General features: G+C 30.5%; 1 protein-coding gene and 1 long non-coding RNA gene across 2 annotated transcripts; one reads left to right on the forward strand and one right to left on the reverse strand.

Annotated features, from left to right (window-relative positions):
- Window positions 1-3,126: 3,126 nt before the first annotated feature.
- LOC107487834 (uncharacterized) lies at window positions 3,127-20,379 on the reverse strand. The gene is made up of 4 exons (XR_001591822.3): window positions 20,351-20,379; window positions 20,056-20,172; window positions 19,352-19,463; window positions 3,127-3,335 (listed from the first exon to the last, which is right to left on the reverse strand). It is a non-coding gene; the product is annotated as an uncharacterized LOC107487834 (long non-coding RNA).
- LOC107487870 (uncharacterized) lies at window positions 14,217-19,064 on the forward strand. Its single transcript, XM_016108558.3, is given in 4 exon segments — window positions 14,217-14,482; window positions 14,565-14,800; window positions 15,146-16,363; window positions 16,906-19,064. Coding segments are annotated over 4 exon segments (3,393 nt in total). The 3' UTR covers window positions 18,579-19,064.
- Window positions 20,380-23,410: the final 3,031 nt, after the last annotated feature.

Below are 23,410 nucleotides of genomic sequence, written 5' to 3' on the forward strand. Positions count from 1 at the left end.
TATAATTGAATATATAAAAAATTATTATCATATTTGTTGGCACATCAAGTTGCTTAGTGTCAATGGTGGAAGTTCTTATAATGGACACGTCTGCTAGTAAATCTCTACCTTTTGCAATGGCAATTAAAGTCCTGTAATGATCTGATCCAGTATTATAATTTTCAAATTGGTTTCGTTGTCCCTTTCAACTTTTGGTAAATCCAAGTCCATAGTATTTGATCCTATCCTCGTAAATAACAGGTAGCAAGTGCTTGCTGGATACGGACATTAGCCATTCTAAAATTAATAATTAACCATGATTACTACTATGCAGTATATGTTTAAGTTTAACACTACTTAAGCTAAATTAATTAAACTTAACTAGAAGGATCAGCTAGGGAATTGAAGATATCAAACTTCATAACCAAAAAGCCGGCACATGTTGTATGATTACTTTTTAATATATATAAAAATAATTTTTAAAACTTGTGCCTGCACTATTTATCCATCATGGTTAGCATTGACTTAAATTGTTATTTTTCTTTTATAGTTCAAAGTTCAAACAATGCATTATTTTTGGGCACAGGAATGGGCCCTTTAATTTGTTTAAGGTGTTCAACTTTCTTGCTTTACATCCAAGAGGAAACCAATCACTGTCTTTTGAGTTTTGAGTCAGCACTCAACGTAGCTATATTCACATTAACTTACACATTCAAATTCAAGCCCATTCAGTTACGTATACTCCGGAACTTAATTAAGGATATGTTTTGATTGATATTTTTTATTTTTTTATGAAAGTTTACAAAGAAAAATACTGAAAAGAAAAACAAACACTAAAGATGTCTAAATATTCCAAATCTGATCATGACAATAAACTCCTTTTAGCAGAATGTGAACTTTCATATGTGATGGGTTCAAATTATGACATCTAACTCCTTTTCTTTTATAGCAGGGTGAAGAATTAACCTAGAATCATTCTTCTGCATATGATATTCTTTTCTAGTTACTTTTTTTTCCCCGGAAATTGAAGAAAAAAGATAGAGAGGAGGATTGGTGAAATAAAAAAGATAATAAGACTGCATTTATTTTTTAAAATAGAATAAGATAAAATATTAGGAACAAAACATAATAAATAGAGATATAAAATTTTGTATTCTTATAAAAATAATAAAATAAAAAATAATTTATATTTTTTGTTAGCATCTCTGTATTTTTTTTATTATAATAGATATAAAATATACTAATTCAGTGTCTTTAAACATAATATCTCTATTTACGTTTCATCTATCAAATAAACGCAGGCTAAATGAAAGCATTGCAACCAACATGGGCGATCTACTATCTTGATTTTCCAAAACTTAAGGAATAAATTAATTAGAAAAAAAATCAGGTATCAAATTGATAGTTAATTATTCAGAAAATAAAATAGTTATAGAACTTTGATCGGCTTCTTAGTTCTTACTAAAAGAGAAACAACAAGGAATGGGTTACTTTTTTGCAAACTCCATGGGTGGATGCATGATCGTTAAAGCATCCATTTAGGATCATTAGACCACGACCACAATTTTGGTGTGTAATTACTTTTTTGCTTTGTTTGTGGAACTCCACTTCTTTCATCCCAAGTAATGAATGAACTAAAGCAAAGGATGGGTCCTTGGTCCACCAATCAAACTCAACGTTCTTAAATCTTAAGTTGTACCATATATGGTTATCTAAAATGCAATGCACCGGAAATTAAAAGTGAAGTACTCAATACTAATAATAATTAGTATATCTAATCGTGTCATGTAGACTTTCAAACTCATAATAGTGTATATAAGGTACGAAAAGTTCACAAATGAGAAGCTTTTTGCAAACCATTATTCTAGACTTTTAGATGCAAAATCAAATACGCCACCAATGTAATTAATATAATTAAATTAGTTATAACACACGATGAAGTCATCAAAATTCTCTACCTATATCATCATCATCTTCATTGAATTTTCTCTTATTTATGAATTAATGTACAATCATTTTGAAAAATATAATAACAAAATTATATATGAATTTGTTTAATACGCTAATAATAAAATTCAATCATATTCATTTTTTGATAATTATTTATAATTATAAAAAAATTAGTTATTTTTACTAATACAATAATATATAATTAAATATATATGTAAATTTTTTTACATTTCTAGTATATTAAAATTAAATTTTTTATTACTTAGAAAATGATGTAATGTAAAATAGTTTTTCAATACTTAGATAAGCATAACAATTAAATGGAGGTATACTAATTTTTTTAGAAATTATTTTATTAAACTTATTATTATACATATTTATGTATATTAAAATTAACTATCAAAATCAGCTATTAATATAAAATATATGTTAAAATATAAATATATATTGAAAATAGTATATTTGTGGGCAGCAAGAATGTTGTTAATGGTAATAATAGGATAGCATGTCAATCACAAGTTTGCCTCTCCCACTAATGACTATAGGGTTGGATAAGAATGGAGGATTTGGACGGTGAACGTAACAATTCTTTTAGGAAGCTCGCATCTGCATTTGACAGAGACGTTAGTAAAAAGGAAAATTCCATCAAAATTTCTCTTTTGTGAGATGCGATGGCGACTATAGATGCCCATACTTTCAACAATGCCACCCCCTTCTCTCGTGTAATAAAGAGAACATAGAAGTAGATAACTTTTTTATTTGATTAGACTCATGCAGTATCAATTTTAATAAATTAAACTAATGAGTTCTATACTGGAAATGAAATTTGTTACTTTACCACTTTAATAATTAATCTTACTTTATACTGTTTTTTATTTTAGGTATTGGAATGAAATTCTTTTGTGCTAGTCTTTCTTGTGTGGCATTATTATAATTTTGATGTTGAAGTGTGCCCTGAAAGAGGTTCAAAGGTGTAGTGATTAAAGATCCAATCGTCTTTGACTCCCATTCTAGCAGCAACTATTGGCTCTTTTAATTCGTAATGCCAAAGAAAACATAAAATCCTAATAGGAAATTCATCAGCAAAAGCAAATAATCTATTCATAGTTCACTAAGTGGTAGTAGTTACAACTCACAACTTTTGCCTTTGCCTTTCTCGATGGTTTTGGGACCAAGTGAAGTTTGGGGTCTCTCCATCTTCCTATATATAATAGGAGACTAGTGGTTGATTTGGTGCTCGACAAGTGGTGGATCTATTCACCCGACACGTGTTGAGTCATATGATAAAGAAAAAAAATAATATTTACTAACAAATTTCAACAAAAAATAAAAGACAAGGATCCAGTAAAGGTCTTCATTTTTCTCTTTTTGTACTCTCTTTCCATCTGTATCATATAAAATCCCATCTGAAAGAAGAATTACATGCACAAATCATTCTCACAAGTAAACAAAAAAAAGAAGGGAAAATGTCTCAAACCTTTGATTACCTGGCTGATTTAAATGCAAGAAAACTGCAATGGAATTTCAAAGTATATGTAATACGTGTGTGGGAACTCCCTAACAGATACAATGAAGGAGAAGTTGGCACCATTGAAGTGATTATTGAAGATAGTCAGGTAAATATATTTACTCTATTCAAAAGTTTCAAAATTTTGCGTGATATAAGCAAGTTCTAAATATATTCAAATAACTGCAGGGCACAAGGTTGCAAGTCTCGATCCCTAAATCCCTGGTGAGCAAGTGGCGGGGTGTCTTGGTTCAGTTTCAAATGTACATTATGACCAACTTCATTGTTGTTGACAACCAAAAGGGTAACATATCAAGGGGAAAGTATTTATTATTCTTCAGTCATAGGACAATCGTCAGTCATGTTGAGAATCCCAGTTTTCCGCTAAATGCTTTTCGATTTAGAACCATCCGTGAGTTACTAAATGCTGAGAAGATCGATGACTCTGCATTGTTTGGTAAGTTGGTTTTATTAAATAGTTGTTCAACTTCTTTCATATTCAAATGCAATGCCTAGCTATGGTTCTCTCAAATGTGTGTACTGTTTATTTTTTTTTTTAGACATGATTGGTGAAGTAGTTGGTAAAGAAGATCCAAAAGAGTTGATCACCAGCAAAGGAAAGGAGACTAAACGACTGACTGTTATCTTGGAGGACTTAGAGTATGTACATTCAACACTATAACAACTATATTTCTGTGCGTATGTAGAAATTTCTATTTTCAAAGAGTTAATGTGATGTCTTTTATATTTATAATGTTTCAGAAACAATAGGATTGGGTGCACTATATTTGGTGAAATGGTTGACCAGCTACTTCGTCACATGCAAGATGGAAGGGTTGAGCCACTAATAGTTGTGGTCCAGTATTTTAAGGCAACCAGATGGAATGGCAAGACATCTGTCCAAAGCCATTTTGACATTTCACAGCTGCACATAGACTCCAACCTTAAAGATGTTGCTGAATTTAGGAGCAGGTTAGTTGAGTCTATCTTATATAATCACTAAAGTGGCTTGCTTTTATACTTTGTATGAAAAATTCTGTGGTCTATATGTATATTTGTTGATGAAGTTGATGATCCTTTTGAACCAATGTGTAGGCTGCTTGGCGGTGAACCATCATCCTCTGTGAGGATTAGTCAAGTTCCATCAAAAACAGCTTGGTCAGGGGTTGAGGAGCTTAAACAAGGTGCTGTGTCAGTGAAAACAATTGAAGAAGTCCTTATCCAACATGAGGTAATCACAACTATGTTTTTTCAAATTTTTGTTGCCCAATGTCTATTTAGATTGGTTGCTGATGCAAAAATACTTGACATTTTAATATGGCTTAATAGGAAGGTCCAGCTTGGATTGCTGCAAGTATTGTTGCGATTAATGTTACGAAGGATGATTGGTTCTATAAATCATGTAGAAAATGTCCAAAGAAAGTAGAAACTCCTATTGGAAACAGATATGAATGTGGGAAGTGTGACCATACACATGGATCTGCAGCCCTAAGGTTCTTTTGTATAATATTTGTATGGAACTTTTTAAATAAATACATGTTCATTTGTATTTTGTTTGTATTATAGGTTCAAAGTCGAGGTGATGGTTTTTGATGGAACTGGTAGCATCCGATTGCTACTATGGGACAAGGAAACAAGTATGCTATGTGGGAAGAGAGCTGAACAGATTATGGAGGACGATGTAAGCACCTATTGTTATTCTTAAGAATTGCTATCTATAAGCTATATAGCAAGAGTGAAGTGTTTTATTTGTGTACAGGTTATAGTGGGAGATGAATATCCCAAGACACTTGATAACATGATGGAAAAAAGAGTCCTTTTCAAGATAAATATCAAAGAAGCCAACATTAATCAATTTGATCATGTGTACACGGTTATGAAAATCTGTGATGATGAGGATATCATTGACAAAAATCTTCCCAAAGAGTTGTCTACTAATCTTCCGAGTAATGTCAGTGTAAGTTCTTTAAACAATTTAGTGCTACCGATAAGCGTATATTCTTATACATGGTCAATTCACTGTAACATCTAAGCAGACTAATTCATTCCCTAAACACAGGAAGATGGCTGCAACAACTATTTGGAAATTTCAGAAAATGTGGCTAATCTTAAAACTGACTGTGATACTGAGTCTTCTATGGTATGTTCAAAATATCTATTTTCTTTTATATTGTTACAAACAAGTGCAGATTTCTTGGCAGCTTTTAAGATGAATTGTTTAACCTGATAGTTTTCTGTTATTTATGTGTTATAGGATGTTGTGGAGGAGTGCATCTCATCCCTCAAGTACAAAACACCATCCAAAAATATTACCAATGGATTGAAGAATTCTCCTCTAAGTCTGAATGAAGATGAGGAAGAAGGCCAGCTATCAACCAACAGGTTCAGTAGGAAGATGGGAAAGAGACAGAAATGTGTTAACCTTGATGCAGATATATGAGTAATTGAAAATTTGATTTATATTTTGAGTAGTAAAAGAAACTCTATTGCAGTCACCTAATTATGTGTTTTGTAATTGTATGACTTTCTTATTATCTTTTTATCATGTAAGACTTGGTTAGTCAGGTGGCATTCAATTTATGATGAACTTACCTTAGAAACTTGATTGATTCCTAATTTTATTTCTAAATACTTTGCTTTGTTTTGACATGGTCAGTAAGTACCTGTATATACACCTTAAAAGAATTGTTTTTAGTAAGAATTCTTCTGAATGAATTTAATCATCTAATGTATACTATGGCTAATTTCGGTATGTACACCAACTAAAATTGTTTCACATGGTTAGAAATAAACTATGTACACATTAGAGTAAAAAGAAGTATGCATTCACTATGAAATTTTGATATGGCCCGTACAACTACTTAGATAATAGTGTGAAATATGTATGAAATGCTAGATATTAAAATATAATAATTTCTAAACTACGTATGAAAAGTTACTATATGCATCGTGATTGAGTCAAAATAGTATTTTACACGTGATATTAGAACAAAAAGTAGATAAGGATAAAAAAATCATTTAAATACAATTACATTCTTATCTTATAACACTAATAGAATTTAATTTAATAGAAAAGATGGTCAGGTAGAATATAAAGCAATATCCAGCTGAAATACATAAACTATCTATTTATGATGGACTATGTTACGCAAATTTTTATAGGTGAAAGGATACATATAATTCAGTTTCATATTAAATTTCTAACTTATATGTATCTTTACTAAAGTGGGTTCACTAAATATGGTTTGAGTTGTACCTAAGTGATTAAATATGTTTTTTGTTTAATAGATATATTAAATGAAATAAATATGCCATAAATTGGAACATAGTGAAATGTGACCTTTATGAATTTATTTGTTAGGGATATTGACAAATAATTAATCTGATTTAAGCTATTTAATATACTAACTTTGGCAATAGAGGTAAAATTTTTGAAATGAGAACTATCTATATGTTAAATTTAATCCAATTTCAAAACAATGAATATAAATATTTAAAATGTAACTATCAGAGTTTTATTATCAATGAAGAAATTTGTTGGTCACATGATCAATTTTAATTTATAGTATAAGAGATATTACGTAAAGTATAGACCCTAAAGCTTTTTCTGAAATATAGCCACAGTATACAATAAAAAAACTAACTTTATTTCAAGTAATCCCTGTGTACATTACGTGAAAAAGAAAGGTCAAAACATGTAAAAACATGTTAAACCAGATACAATGAAAAAAAGCATGATGGATACTCTAATAATTTTTCTACGCTATAGACACAATATAGATAGTAAAAGATAAATTTATTAATTGTTATTATAATCAAGTCCTTCCTATGTACATTGCGTAAAGAAGAAGCGTCTTCAATATGTACAAAAACTTAACAAAGCAGTGTTAAATGAGGTTATCGATGTACATGTTTTTAATATACATTACCATACATTGCTAACAAATAACACCACAGATTAAAGTAATATTGTTGATACCACTTTTGTCATTTATAAAATGTCAACTAAGACAGTCTACCGCTGAACCTATGGTCAATAATCGGATAGCTTTTAATGAGCTATGATAGTTGTGTAAAGTGCTATTGATTTTACATAGTAATATATATTATTCGAAATTTTCAAAGCTTGGAGTTTATCTAAAAGGATGAAAGTTAAATAAAGCCAACCCCTATTAACTGCATATCTTAGGTTCAGGAGGACATCACGCGATGCTATATGACCCGGTAGTTAATTTATTTTTGTTAAAATAACCTTCTCAGACTAATATAAAATGTTACACATTAAATAAGTTTTGTGTTTACAAATTTTGTGTTTATCATTTATCTATCATCCATTACAACTTACAAGGACCAACTAAATAAAGACTTAGCTTAGATAGGTATGGTCAGAATCGTAAGAATTTATATACTCTTTTTAATCCCAAGTCTCTTCAAAATCACAGCAAAATAGGTATTTTCAAATTTGGCTTTTTCAATCGTTGCATTGCAAATAAAAACATTAAATATATTAGGAAATTACAATCATGATTGTGATAAGGAAGAATTGAAAAAAAGATTTAATAAGTACATGACAATTTTAATCATCCTAATTCAATATTGAAATATTGGATTATGTATATTGATAATTCAACCATTAAATGCATTAGCATAGCACGTACTAAGTAGAGTTATTAACATAGAAATTTAAATTAAATCTAAATGTAATTTGACGAAAGAAAGAATTGTAAAAATTTATTGTAAGTCATTCTCACTGATAATTTACAATAGGTGAAATACTTGCAGTTAAAGCAGATATAATTTTTACATAAAAAAGTGAATAAGATTGATAAGACAAAAGTCTCTCAGAAGTAGAATATTTCAAATGTATCTCATAGGAACTACATCCAAGATGAATTAGTTATTCACAAAATGGGAATATATATATATATATATATAAATAGCAAAGATAAAAGCATAAAACTACAAAATAAAAGTAAAGATATCTAGCAATGGGCCACATTATGTCTTATATCCACTAAAGCAACTCCATGGAATATTAATACAGCATCACATCAGTCAATATAAGATGAATGCATTCTAAATCATTTTTTGAAGTTGTATATATTTAAAATAAATTGTCAATTATATAATGTTCCGGTAAAATTCATAATATAGCTACACGAGCATATAGTCATGTATTTGCCCATTTCCTAAATTATTTTATTATACAGATGGGGAAAATGTCAGATATTTTGTTTTTAAAAATTTAAACTACTATAAAATCAAAACTTATAAAAATATTATGTGTGATTCCAAATGGCTCTACTGAATACTTTTTGACCGTTGAACATGGCTTGAAAATATTATTTCCTATAAAAAAATTGCTTTAAAAGTTGATCTCCTAATATAGTTGCAGAGTATGTATTTGATAATGTCTTACTTTTTATGGTTTGCATAAAATTATAAATAATATTGAAAAGTGATACTTATACTCGGAAGGAATATCAACCATAAGGATGATATAGGCACTACATTCAAGGTGCACCAATCAATCACAAAATTTGTATAGATATCTATAGTAGACCGATATATTATTACTGAAAAATATGATTAAAATATAATATAAAGTTATAAGTAATATACTCAGATATGCCTTCTAACTACTTCGTTCATACTAAGAAGGTACTGTTCGACATATACTATAAGTCATGGCAGTTAATAAAAAAATGTCCATATTTAGCGTTAATAAAAAATGATGGTTAGGAGATTAAACTAAGAATAGAATGTGGTAATTTCTATAAAGCTTATATCCATAATAAAAATCACATATTTTCAAAGGATAAAATATTAGATTTTATGTATTATATTTGTCTTTGTAATGTTGGTAAAAAATAAGTTCAGGTACAAAAATTTAGATATTTTAAAAGATGAATGAAACACTTCTATAAGAATCATCAGTTACTATGTATATAGGTGCATGTGCCACCTTTTATTGAGGTTTAAATATAACTTATAAAAGAGAACAGCACAACGCCATAATTTCTTCTTAATTAGGATATTCATTTATAAATGTCATTTACGGCCTTATGGATGAATCCACCAAAAAATCTATTACTAATCATTTGTCTAACCTAGCTAAAAGCCTTTTCAAAATCATTTCTAATATGAGTGACATTACACACAAGAGAGTCCCCCTTCCCCATATCAACGATGAATTGTTGTGGAAAATTTTCAGCAAGTCTCATCATAAAACTGTTGGGAAGTGCAGAATGCTGAGCAAAAAATGGAGGCACAAGCTATCGAGCCCATACTTTGTCAAACAACATTTCATGGAGAACAAGCTCAGGGATAAGCAAATGATCATTGGGGTTGGTTATCTTCCTTTTGATGAAAAATCTAAGTGGTTTCTGTGCGTTGATGTTGCAAGCGGACAACAGTTCGATTTCAACATTCCTATACCCATAGACAACTTTGGCTATTATGTTCTCATTGGTTCTGACCAGGGCAACATTTGTCTGAAATTTTCACAAGGTGGCTTCAACTCTACACTTATGATATTGAATCCTCTCACCAGGAGGATGGCTTTTGTTACTGACAAGGCTAGAAAGCATTGCTCACATGCGGTCTCTCTATATGCTTTTAGTTATGTGCTTGATACCATTGAGTATCGCATAGTGCATGTTTACAAGAAGCACTACAAAGACAAAGTACTCTCATGGACTCTCTACAATTCTTACGAAGCAGAGTGGACCTACTCCGGTAATTTCCAAACCAAGACTCAAAAACTTGGCCCAAAGAATATTGTAGACAAAGGTGTTGTCTATTGGATAGGTTGGGAAGGGGTTAGATTTGAAGAACCAACCTCTATAATCACTTTCTCTCTGCAAAGCAGATTATTTTCTGAAGTTAATGTTCCACATGAAGTGAGATCATCAAATAATTCACTCACAAACTTCAATAATGGCGTTGGTTTCATATCATATAACAATATTGGATTCACAAGGGAGGTTGTTGTCTGGGAAATCACTCCCAAAGCTAATGATAAACTTGGGTGGGAGAAAATGATCAAGGTATCGGGAATTGGTATCCCATACAACCCAACTATCTTTGTGGGAAAGGACATTATTTCTGTTATGGAGTTTCGGGATAGCTTTGGGAGTGCGAATGACTCTGAGAGCACAGATCTTCTTATATCAAGATTTAAGTTCATGACTGCCCGCAGGAAGCATCTTCTCCATAGGAACTGGAACGAGAATGTTTATGTTAAGTCTATTTCTATGCACTTGCAAGGACTCTATCCAGTTTGAATCACTTCCAGAAACCTCCTCCATATATTAGTGTGTTCTACTCTACTATTCTATGTGTGTGTAATTTGGAGTTAAATGTTTATGGCAATGTTTTTAATTTTTATTATGTGACGATGTCTTTATATATAAAAACCAATTAAAATAGCAAAATAAACTTCATAAAATTGATATAACAAATCCATTACATAGATTATAAAAAATATAGAATGAACCTCTGTTAATTTAAAGGAATTCAGGCCATCAGATGTGCAATATATATACTTAGAAAAAGGAGGTTAATAACCTATAGGATTTATGAGGATAAACCATTCTCAACAGGCATCTATATGGTTTTCCATAATATGGATTCGCATCTTGCCATTAAAACTCTATGCAATACTTATAAAACCTTTAAACATCTTTTAAGTATATAAACAAATTAGTAATGTCAATTATAATTTGACTCGAGCAAAAAGTAAAATTTCATTTGATTATCTAAATTAGCTTATTAAGGAGTATCATACTTTATGTCACCGAACGGTTTTTTATTCCTACCAATAGCTATTACCAATACTCAATAATAAGTTAGTGGTATCAATTAAAATCTGCTTTGCCATCAGGTGATAGAACTTGGTCACTTGAAGCAAAAAATCCCACAAATACCAAGAAAGTTCCATCATATTATCTGCCCGATTACCCCTCATGTAATACTAACAAAAAAAAGTTTGTGAACATTGGTTGTTTAAGTCAATCATCAACACTGGCTTAACATGGAGAATATACAAAAGATGGAAAAAGCAAATGCTTCCATAGCAAGAAGAGAAAGGAGAGCTATTATTGAAGAGAAGAGGAAGAAGGCAAGGATATCAAACGAAGTTCACACTGGTTCTCAAAAGGAGTGCAGAAATCCTCTTCAAACAATAAACTTAAACTCAGACACATCCTCTTCAGGTATCATATTCGTGCATAAGCATATGGGTTATTAATGTCATTTATTTTAAAATATACTATGAACAAAACTCAGATTATAGAAGAATGAATACAGAATGCAAAATGATGTTTATTGGTTTAAAAATCGTTAAATCTTTAGGTTCATTACATGGCCAGCTGACAAAGTACATATTGTGTTCGGATATGTCAAACTTTCTAAGAGGATAATATAATTTGTATATTTGGTTTCAGGAGAAATACATACATATTTAAAGAACAAGAGGAAAGTTGATGTGTCGGATCTATATGATAATATTAGGACACCAACAAAGAAGATAATGGGACCGACAATATCTCGAGATAGTGAACTAAATCATATGATGGGAACTCCTTTGTCAAGTAATAACTAATACTCTTACTAAATAATAACTTTATACTTTGACACCATGGAAATTGCTAATACATTTAAGCCATGCGCGTCCGATTCAATCAGGTTCCATACAACTATATAAAAATTACCTTGCAGGAAAAGAGAATAATATTTATTGGAAAAATGGTGACACAAGCATACAAACTTCCATAAGGTTAGAAGGCACGGTCAACAACGAACCTAATTTGGGTTTTCCTGTAGAAAGAAATCTAGCAAGCAAGACACCTGACTCAAGAGGTATTTTATATTAGCAAAAATAATATTAAGGTTGTTTTGATAAATCTACTTCTATGATACAAAGACCATCATTAACTCATGGTGGTTGTTGTAGTTACAATCATTTATATCTTGACAATATTTTTCATGCATTATAACTGAAAATGCAATTACTGTACATTATCATTAAGCAAAGTAGTTAATACTTCAAATCTACACAGATGATGCCAAGAATGCCAGACGAGAGAGAGCTTTGAAACTAGTTGGAAAAAGGCAAACCATTCATAAAAAATCTGCGGGAGGTATTCCACTATTGTTATCAAAGCTTAATAGACAAGTGTATTTGCAAATAAGAGGGCGATAATAAATATCTGTATTTTTAGGCAGGAGAGATTCTAGCATTATTGAACTAGACTTGAGCTCAATAACAAGTACACAAGAAGTTAGTCTCGATCAAAGTACAAATCCAGACATAGGGAAAATGAACAATATGGAGGTTAATTCATTTCGGTGCAGCAATGAGTTTTCAGGCAATTCAATTTTTTTAATATATGTTTAGTGGTTTTATATTATATATATGATCCTTGATTAAATTGTACTTAGTCTAGAATTTGAATAATATACTATATTTATATTGACCCAGTAGAACAAAGGAAGTTTATTAGGGGACCAACGACATCGCCACCAGTTGTAGGATCCAACACACGAACACTACAAGCTGGAAAAGGTATTAGAAGTTTTTCAACATGAGTAAAATTAAAAGTTTTGTTATGTTTATATCTCACTTTATATAGCATTGCTAAACAGATACAAGTATTATAAGACTGTTGAAAAACAAGCCCAAAACAACACATAACAATGCAAGCTCAGGTGCAGTGACTTTGGCTATTTTAGTATAAGATAGTGAATTTTGTCTAGAATACTATGTAATATGTTAATTATTTGTTTATAGGTCCTGAATACTTGAGCATTGGAGATCCAATGCATCAATGTGAGTATTGTAATGCACTCTTTTGGTATGATGAACGCACAAACAAGCACTACAAAGCAACTGAACCTAAATATACAAATTGTTGCAAAGGAGGCCAAGTTCAAATACCCCATTTACAAGATGCTCCAAAGGAACTATACAATTTGTTGTATGAAGATAGTCCTAAAAGCAAGCACTTTCGTGACAACATTAGAGCTTATAATAACATGTTCCAATTCACTTCAATGGGTGCAAAGATAGACCGAAGCATCAATCGCAGCAAAGGACCGGCTACCTTCATTCTTTGTGGAGAAAATTATCACTTGATGGGTAGCCTCATACCACCAGAAGGCAATGTCGCCAAGTTTGCTCAGCTATATGTGTATGATACACAGAATGAAATCCAGAATCGTATGAACATTTTCAGGTTTGTAACAAAATACTAAAATTTAACGACAAATTCCTGTTAGGATTCTATAATGGAGAGTATAGAGACTTCTTATTTAGAAAATGTTAAATATCTTATGTACATTGTTGTTGGTGTACAGCAGAGCAGAAAACCAGTTAATTCATGAAGATATTGTAAAGGATTTAAAGAAGATGCTAGACGAGCACAATGTCCTGGTAAAGGCCTTTCGTATGGTTAGGGAGTCGATGAGAGTTGACTCACGTAATTCTGTGAAGCTTAGGCTCTTGGGTAAAAGGGGTAAGGATGGTAGACGCTATAATCTTCCGTCAACAAATGAGATTGCTGCACTAATAGTGGGTGATTTTGATATTGATAAGAATGACAGAGACATTGTCGTAGAGACACAGACTGGGAAATTACAACAGATTAATCAACTTAATCCAGCTTATCTTGGATTACAATACCCTCTTTTATTTCCTTATGGTGAGGATGGTTTCAAGGAAGATATCTCTCTCAGCAAACCTACATCTAATGATGGAAAAGGGAGACAACACATGTCTATGAGAGAATTTTTTGCTTTTAGAATACAAGAGAGACTAGTAGATGGATCTCCATTGTTGTATTCAAGGAGGCTCTTCCAACAGTTCTTGGTGGATGCTTATTCAATGATTGAATCATCTAGATTGAATTATATACGTCATAATCAAGACAAATTTAGATGTGAAATGTACAAACGAATAAAAGATGCTGTTTTGAATGGTGAAACTACACCCTCATGTAAAGGGAAGCGAATTATACTACCTTTTTCATTTACTGGTGGTCCTAGGTATATGATACAGAATTATCAAGATGCAATGGCAATTTGCAAAGTTGTGGGTTATCCAGATTTCATTTACTGGTGGTCCTAGGTATATGATACAGAATTATCAAGATGCAATGGCAATTTGCAAAGTTGTGGGTTATCCAGACCTATTTATTACATTTACATGTAATCCTAAATGGCCAGAGCTTGAAGATTTTTTTGACAATAGAGAACTACGTGCAGAAGATAGACCAGACATGGTTTGCAGGGCTTTTAAGGTGAAGTTGGATTGTCTCATCAAGGACATCAAAGCAAATCGCATTTTTGGGAGGGTTAGTGCAGGTGACTCACTGACTATACTCCAAATTATATTTTTTTAGCAACTTTATTTTACACCTGTTTATAAATATAGGGTTAATTTTGATATGCAGAACCTGAAAAATAGAGATATTTTTCTATGAATATAAACCTTTTATTTGAGCAAGTTATATGTCTTTTGCATTAAAATGTGATCATATTGAAAGTGAATAGAGTGCTTTAGAGCAGTTTAGATGCAGTCACATGTTAATTTATTAATGAGTGATGATTTTTATCCATTTCATAGCTTATAATAATGAGTCATTAGCTATTAGATAAACAATCATTATACCAAGTAAAGGCTGACATAATAAATTTTTATATTTTTAGTGGTGTACACGATTGAATTCCAAAAACGCGGATTGCCTCATGCCCACATACTAATTTTCCTACACCCAGATGATAAGTATCCCACTGGAGAAGAGATAGACCAGATTATTTCAGCTGAGATTCCAGATAGAGAAAAAGATCCTGTTTATTTTGATGCCGTTGAAAAACATATGATGCATGGTCCATGTGGCAATTTTAGAAAACAATCACCGTGCATGGAAAATGGAAAATGCATAAGGCACTTTCCAAAAATATTTGTTGATGAGACAACAGTTGATGAAGATGGCTATCCATTATACAGGCGCAGAGATGATGGGAGGATTATTAATAAAAGTGGTGTTGATCTCGATAACTGTTACGTAGTCCCACATAATAGGTTTTTGCTGCTGAGGTATGGTGCACACATTAATGTTGAGTGGTGTAATCAATCGAGATCAATTAAATATTTGTTTAAGTATGTGAATAAAGGGAATGATCGTGTAACTACTGCATTTTACAAAAGTGTTGGTGAAGACGTAGAAAGTGATGAAATCGATGAGATTAGTATGTACTATGATTGTAGATACATATCTCCATGTGAAGCAGTTTGGAGGATTTTCGGTTATAGCATTCACTATAGAGATCCTTCAGTCGTTAGGTTGGGGTTTCATTTGCCGGATGAGCAAAATGTGATATTCAAAGACCATGACAACTTAGATGAGGTAGCTAGAGAGGCTTCGGTAAAGGAATCTATGTTTCTTGGTTGGTTTGAAGCAAATAAAGAATATCGAGAGGCTAGGTCCCTAACATTTGCTGAGCTTCCTACTAAGTTTGTATGGAAAGCCCAAGAACGGATATGGGTTCCACGAAAATCGCATGCAGTCATTGGAAGAATTTTTTTTGTGCCTCCTGGATCTGGTGAAATTTACTATTTAAGACTACTGTTGAATTTAGTCAAAGGCCCTACTTGCTATGAAGATATCAGAACTGTTGACGGAACTGTGTACTCAACTTTCAGAGATGCATGTTATGCACGTGGCCTTTTAGATGATGACAGAGAATATATTGATGCAATACAAGAAGCAAATAATTGGGGTTCCGGAGAATATTTGAGAAAATTGTTTGCAACACTTTTGTTTTCAAATTCTATGACAAGGCCAGAATATGTATGGGACAACACGTGGCATATTTTATCTGATGATATTCTACATAGGCAAAAGAGAATTCTTGACAATCCAGGTATTCTAAAGTTGATTTACCCCTAAGTTATCTGACATACTATTAATTTGTACATAATACAACTGGCCAATACATATTAATAGGTCGGATTAGGTTTATAATGTTGTTTTGGTTGGTTTATTACATTAGTGTTTGGTTAAAAAAAATGTATTATAGAATAAAAGAGTGGTAATAGAGAATAAAAAGTTCTCATGATATAAAAAATTAGTTGAACAAAGTCTAATTTTTTTTGTAAATTAGGCATTAACAATGACTACTTCATACGAGACAGTAAGATTTTATGATCAAAAAGAAATTATTATCAACAATGTTTGTTCATATTTAGAATGTATACAATCAATATTAATGTAAAGAAATAGAAGAAAAAAGATATTTTACTCTGTATAACTACTCAAAAAGTTAAATTACCATTTAATGTGTTTATGAATATGAAATCATGTATATTGTAAAATGATAATAATTTGAAAAGTGATCTTGATAGTAGTTTCTTCTATGTGTTTTTACACATTTAACTCTCTCCATTACGTTGGTGTCTTTCACAGATTTAAGTTTAACAGAGCAGGAATTGAAGGATCTAACTCTTATAGATATTGAGAATAAATTGAAGACTTACAACAAGAGTCTAAAAGAGTTCTCTTCCATGCCATTTCCAGATATGGAAATGTGTTCCTCTCATTTGGTTTCAAGCGGCATCAATCGGTTAATTTCTGATGAGCAACAATATGATAGACACAGATTAGCTGATGAACATAGCCTTTATTTACAACAGCTGACAAATGAACAACACCATGTTTATGATAGGATTATGCAATCTGTCAATGATGGAGTAGGTGGTGTTTACTTTTTATATGGATATGGTGGAACAGGAAAAACTTTTGTTTGGAAGACATTGGCATCAGGGTTAAGATCAAGAGGTCAAATTGTCTTGACGGTGGCTTCAAGTGGCATAGCTGCTTTGTTATTACCAGGTGGTAGAACAGCTCATTCAAGATTTGCAATACCACTTAATGTTGATGAGTTTTCCACTTGCAATATAAAACAGGGCAGTGCATTGGCAGAATTGATCATAAAAACAAAACTTATTATTTGGGATGAAGCTCCCATGGTCAATAAGCATTGTATATAAGCACTTGATAGGACAATGCGAGATTTATTGAGATTCAAGAATGTTCATAGTGAAGAGCAACCTTTTGGAGGGAAAACAATTGTGTTTGGTGGTGACTTTAGACAGATACTCCCTGTTATACCCAAAGGAAGCAGGCAGGATATTGTGAATGCGACTATCAATTCATCCTACATTTGGAATAGTTGCAACATGTTGAAACTAACAAGAAATATGCGGCTACAAGCGGATGATGCTAATGTACATTCGTCTGAGTTAAAGGATTTTGCAGAATGGATACTAAGCATTGGCGATGGTAAATGCGGGGAGTCTAAAGATGGAATTGATACAATTCAAATTCCCAATGACATTCTGATAAAAGAATGGGAGGATCCTATAGCTGCTATATGTAGAGCAATTTATCCCGAGATGTTTTGGCCTTCAAATTCTGTTTATGAAGTCGAAGATCGAGCTATCCTTGCCCCAACATTGCAAATAGTAGATGAGATTAACCGATACATGATGAGTTTAAATCCATGTGAATCACAAACATACTATAGTTCTGACAAAGCATGTCCAACAGAGCCATCTAATGAGTTAATCGCATCAATACACACTCCAGAATTTCTAAACACAATTAGGTGTTCGGGGATTCCAAACCATGAGTTGACAGTCAAGGTAGGAACACCTATCATGTTACTACGGAATATTGATCACTCGGCTGGATTATGCAATGGAACCCGATTGGTGATAACAAAGCTAGGAAAACACATTATTGAAGCTAAAAGCATGACAGGAAAGAATGCTGGTCAGAAAGTTTTTATTCCAAGGATGACCCTTAGTCCATCTGACCATAGAATACCATTCAAGTTTCAACGCAGACAGTTCCCTATAATGGTATCCTATGCCATGACAATTAATAAGAGTCAAGGACAATCCTTATCAAAAGTTGGATTGATTTTAAAGAAGCCTGTTTTTACCCACGGACAATTGTATGTGGCTATTTCGAGAGTTACAAATAAAAAAGGTCTTAAGATACTCTTATGTCATGAAGAAGAAAGGAGCAATGAGACAGATAATGTTGTTTTCAAAGAAGTGTTTAGGAATGTTTGACAAAGGCTATATGTCTGCCACATTTTATATCAAAGTTCATCTCAGGTAATTTATAGATTTGAAGAGTTTTATTTAAGCATTCTATATTATTTTGGATAGACTCGCCCAAATCACCACAAATTTCATATTGAACCACGCTATCTTTATATATTCAATTATTGATGTGCACTAATGAACATTTTTATCTTTAGGTGCCTGGTGTAAACAAATTAATTGAGTTCACTTACTATTGTGTGAGGAGACAATTCAAAAAAGAGAGACGGAGAATGTTATGTCACGAGAGGTATTCTCCATTAGTTTCTAGAGATTGCAGTGGATAATTCTCAACATATTTTTGCTCTCAGCTTATATTTTAATAAGCTGAAAGATCAATTATTTTTTCATTATTTAAAAATTTCTGGAATTCGACATATTTTTTTGTTCTAATCATGATTATGATTTTCATGTTATTTGTAGCAAGTTTTTATTTGAATAGTGCATATACATATATACTAAAACAGTAACAATGTGATCAACTATAACAAGAAAAACACTACTCACAAATCAATTGAACTATAACAAAAAAAAACACTACTCACAAATCAATTATTAGTCAGACTAAAACAAAATTATCACCTAAATCTGAACTAATATATACATAACTAATAAAACACATAATTATTGTCCACAACACACAACAAAGATAACCCAATCAAATGCTCAAATAATATTATGAAACATCAAGGCATGAAAAATACAAGTTAAAAGATGAATATTATGAATCAGTAACATACCTGGTGTGCCAGTATAGTTCTCACCATGAGAGAAATGTAGTTAATGACAGCACCTTCTATCAAAATAACAATGTATTCCCACTGTTCCTCTTAATTATGTTGTAAAACAACACTATACACGCAAAGAAAATTTCAATTAGGCCTAAAAAATACACTCACACATGGATGTAACAACATTTAAAGAGAATTAGCAATAGAATCGTTATCCAGCGAGTTGCATTGATTAGTTGGCTGAAATCAATTTATTTAAAAATCATCTACCTTAAAACAATCAATGACTATTTAAATATCAACATTTATCAATATGATAAATAAACATTTCAAATTTAAAAGTGATTATTTACACTTCAAAGTTACAATAAATTTATCCAGATGATAAGTTTTGGCAAAATATCATTACAAAACCATCTCTATGTAAAATTGTATTATTTTACATGGAAGCAATATCCCTAAAAAATCTCTTACATTATCAGTTGTTCGAACATATGAGATTTCACAAATTGGATGAAGCTAAATAGAAACATAGAAGCATATAAAAAGGCAAATAGATAAAAGTATGCAAAACAATTAAGCCAACTGCCATTATCATGTATAACAGATAAAAAGGCAAATCAATAAACATATAATCATACAATTGTAATAAAAACTATCAACTATACTCACAAAAAAACATCATGTTCTTATATTGTTTACTTTTTAATTACCTCATGGTATGAAGCTTCTGTCATGAGTGGTCACCACTTTGTTAACAAAACTTTATCTACAATCTTGCCAATTTTCATCTAAATATCATCCTATCCACCATTGTCAGGAGCAGGACTCTCCACACAAATTAAGAGAGAAACACGTAATAAAAGTCAAAAAAAAAATTATATAAAATTTACAGAAACATTAACAATAGATTTAATTTAATTTGTTAAATTTAAAGATGGAGGCATAATCTATTAATTTAAACAGATCAAGTTATGCAGGCACATTTTGAGAATCTCACTAACTTACTTATAATCTGGTGAAGAAGTAGATCGACGCAAATCCCATAACCAACCCGTTAAATTCATCAGTATCATCTATAAATCTGCAATATCTCTGCATCAGATAAACTATGTTAGTGAAAACCAACATGTGTAAAACTAAATCTATTCAACAGAAACCCAATTTGAAAAATCAAAAACAAAAATAATATAATTTGGTGATCTCCGAAAAAAAGATACACCTGTTATTATTAGAAATAGAACGCTCTTATAATCGGAGACTCTCAAATCAGATCTCATAAGTACCTTTATATTTCAGATGGCTGCTCATGGGGTAAGCTACAAATCTCCTGTAGAATTATGGCGGATGGCATGGTAAAAAAATTGCAGAAATTGCATCATCAGTTGCACCGTTATTAGCACCGTCAACACCATCAACGGTAATCCTTTCCTTGACAAGGTCAACAACTCCAAGAAGGAGAAGACCACTGGTGACAAGAAAGTGATCTATTTCTCTTGATTTTTCTTAATGCGTGTAATTAGTGAGGAGAACTTCTGATCTAAATCCACTAAGACTCAAGAACTATAGTTCCTGATCTGATCCAGCTTTCTAACTCTTGAGCATCCCAAGTTCCCAACTCTCCTGACTGTTTAATATTCTAACCTATTAAAAGTTGCATCTTTTTCTTGATTGGTGAAAAGTTAGGTGCCAATTTAAATTTGAATGGTAGTAATAGTAAATATGTGTATATCTGTATATACAAGTGGGAGTGGAAGAGAGAAAGATACGTTTTTTTATTATTATTAAAATGTTTTATTCATGACAATAAGTTTGAAAATGATTTTTAAGCGGGAGTTATGATCTTCTCTAATTCAATTAGTATATATAGTATTATAATAAATTTAAATATTTAGTTCACCAATTATTAGAAAGTTATAATATAGTTATCAAACAAAAAAAATAAATTAAAAAAATTAAAATATATTTTTTATTTTTAAAATATGTAAATTTTTTTAAAAAGATTTTATTTTATTTTAATTTATTTTTATCTCAACAATTTTTAATTTACATTAAATATATTTTTAATTACTATTTTTTTATTAAATTTTGAACTAATTTAACAAAAAGTTAACAAAAATAATTCTTAACACAAGTTAATCAAATATGGTTGTCATATATTATTATTGGATAGATCATAATTTTTTTAAAAATTTTAATTGTCAAGTCTATACTTTTAAGATAAAATTAAAATAAATTAAAATTTTAAATATTTGATTAACTTTTAAAAAATTTTAAAAATAAAAAATACATTTTACTCTTATTAAAATATATCAACTTAAAAATTATTTTTTTTAGTTGACGTAACAAAAAGCTTATAATTCTTTTGAATAATTATTTCTTATTAAATATTAAAATTATTTCAAATACAAAAATCTACTGTCCTTTAATTTTTTTTCAAATGATACATGTGCAATAACGTTAACTAATATTTTCAAATTGTTAATTATTTTATTAATATACTTTATATAAATTAGACCATTTACTTGAATGAATTTTCTATGAATCGAAATCATCGATCTAACGAATATTTTAATGTATACATTATACCCAAACCGCGTATAGTGCGGGCACTAAATTAGTTGATGTTGATAATGATACACACATGAGTGAAACGCCATAGTAAACTAATCATAATGGTTGGCAACTTATTCACAGGGATTGTTCAATTCCCAACTTGGCATGACTCAACTTATTTTTGTTAGGTTTAGAATGTAGAAGTTGTTCCGATGTTTAATGCCTAAAATTCTATTATTTTTATTTTTGAATTTTTATGTTATCATTGTTTAAAATAAGTTCTAATTTAATTAAGTTGTTTTAATATTATTATTCTTTATAAGTCAAAATTAAAAAAAAAAATTGAAATTTTTCAAACGGCCCTTAAAGAATAATTTGAGAATTCTATTTAATATTTTATGGTTTAGATAATTTGTTTGCAAAAATTTATCTCTTTTGATATAAAGTCAATTTTGTTTTTTTATCGATAAATTTTTAATATTTTTAATTTTTATAAGTAGAAACGATAGTTTAATATATATACAAAAATATAAAATCAATTTGTTTTTAATTTTGAAGAAAAACTGGGACTATCCGCCTATTTTGTTTGAATTTTTGCTTGGCTCAAGTTCAAAATATTTAAGTGGTACGTTAAAATTCAAAAATTAAAATAACAGTTTTTTTTTAATTCTCACTGTATTTTTCATCTTGATAGATTAAGGATTAATCTGGTATGAATTTAAACTCTATTTAAGAATTTATTATTGGTCAATGAAATGCTACTAGAACTGGCAATAATAGAGTTTGGACTATATTATAACCCTACTCAAAAGTTAAAAGCTTTCTTAAAATTCAATCATACTCTATCTATATTTTAAATTTCTCAACCCTATTCACAGAGTCACAGGAAAATAAAATTTTTTAAGCAAATATAAAATTTAATAATTCTATATTTTATACATATTAATAAAATAAAAAATAAAAAATTAAGTTCAAATTGAAATAAAAAAATTTTAAAAAATTTAACATAAAATTATAAATAGCATAATTATTAAGTTTTTAATAAAATTAAAATTACACAAACAAAAATAATTTATTTTGTCACTCTTCTTCTAATTCTCAATTCTTATAAAATTACTCTTTAAATAACAAACGTAATAAATTAGTAATTTAAATGATTTGCTTAATGGTTATTTTGAGATTTTACAAAAAGGAGGTTGTGGCTTTAATATTCTACCACAATAAGTCCTAATCGAATCGAATTGGGTATCCGCACATAAAGTATGGTCAGTCCTAGTTGCTGTTGGCCTACTACATTCTACATACACAAATTAGGATGCGAACTAACCATTAATGTCTAGTACAATTTTTAAAATTAAATTGTAGTTTTCTAAGAAGCTATTTATTAAGTGTTTATGGAAAAATTAAAAAAATGACTTCTTTCATAATAAATTTTTTTATCACATTTCTTTTAAAATAAACACTTTTAGAACTAAAAAATTAAACACAAAGTGTGTGTTTGGATTACAGTTT

The sequence above is a fragment of the Arachis duranensis genome, chromosome 5 (genome assembly GCF_000817695.3).
Source record: "Arachis duranensis cultivar V14167 chromosome 5, aradu.V14167.gnm2.J7QH, whole genome shotgun sequence".
Taxonomy (NCBI): Eukaryota; Viridiplantae; Streptophyta; class Magnoliopsida; order Fabales; family Fabaceae; genus Arachis; species Arachis duranensis.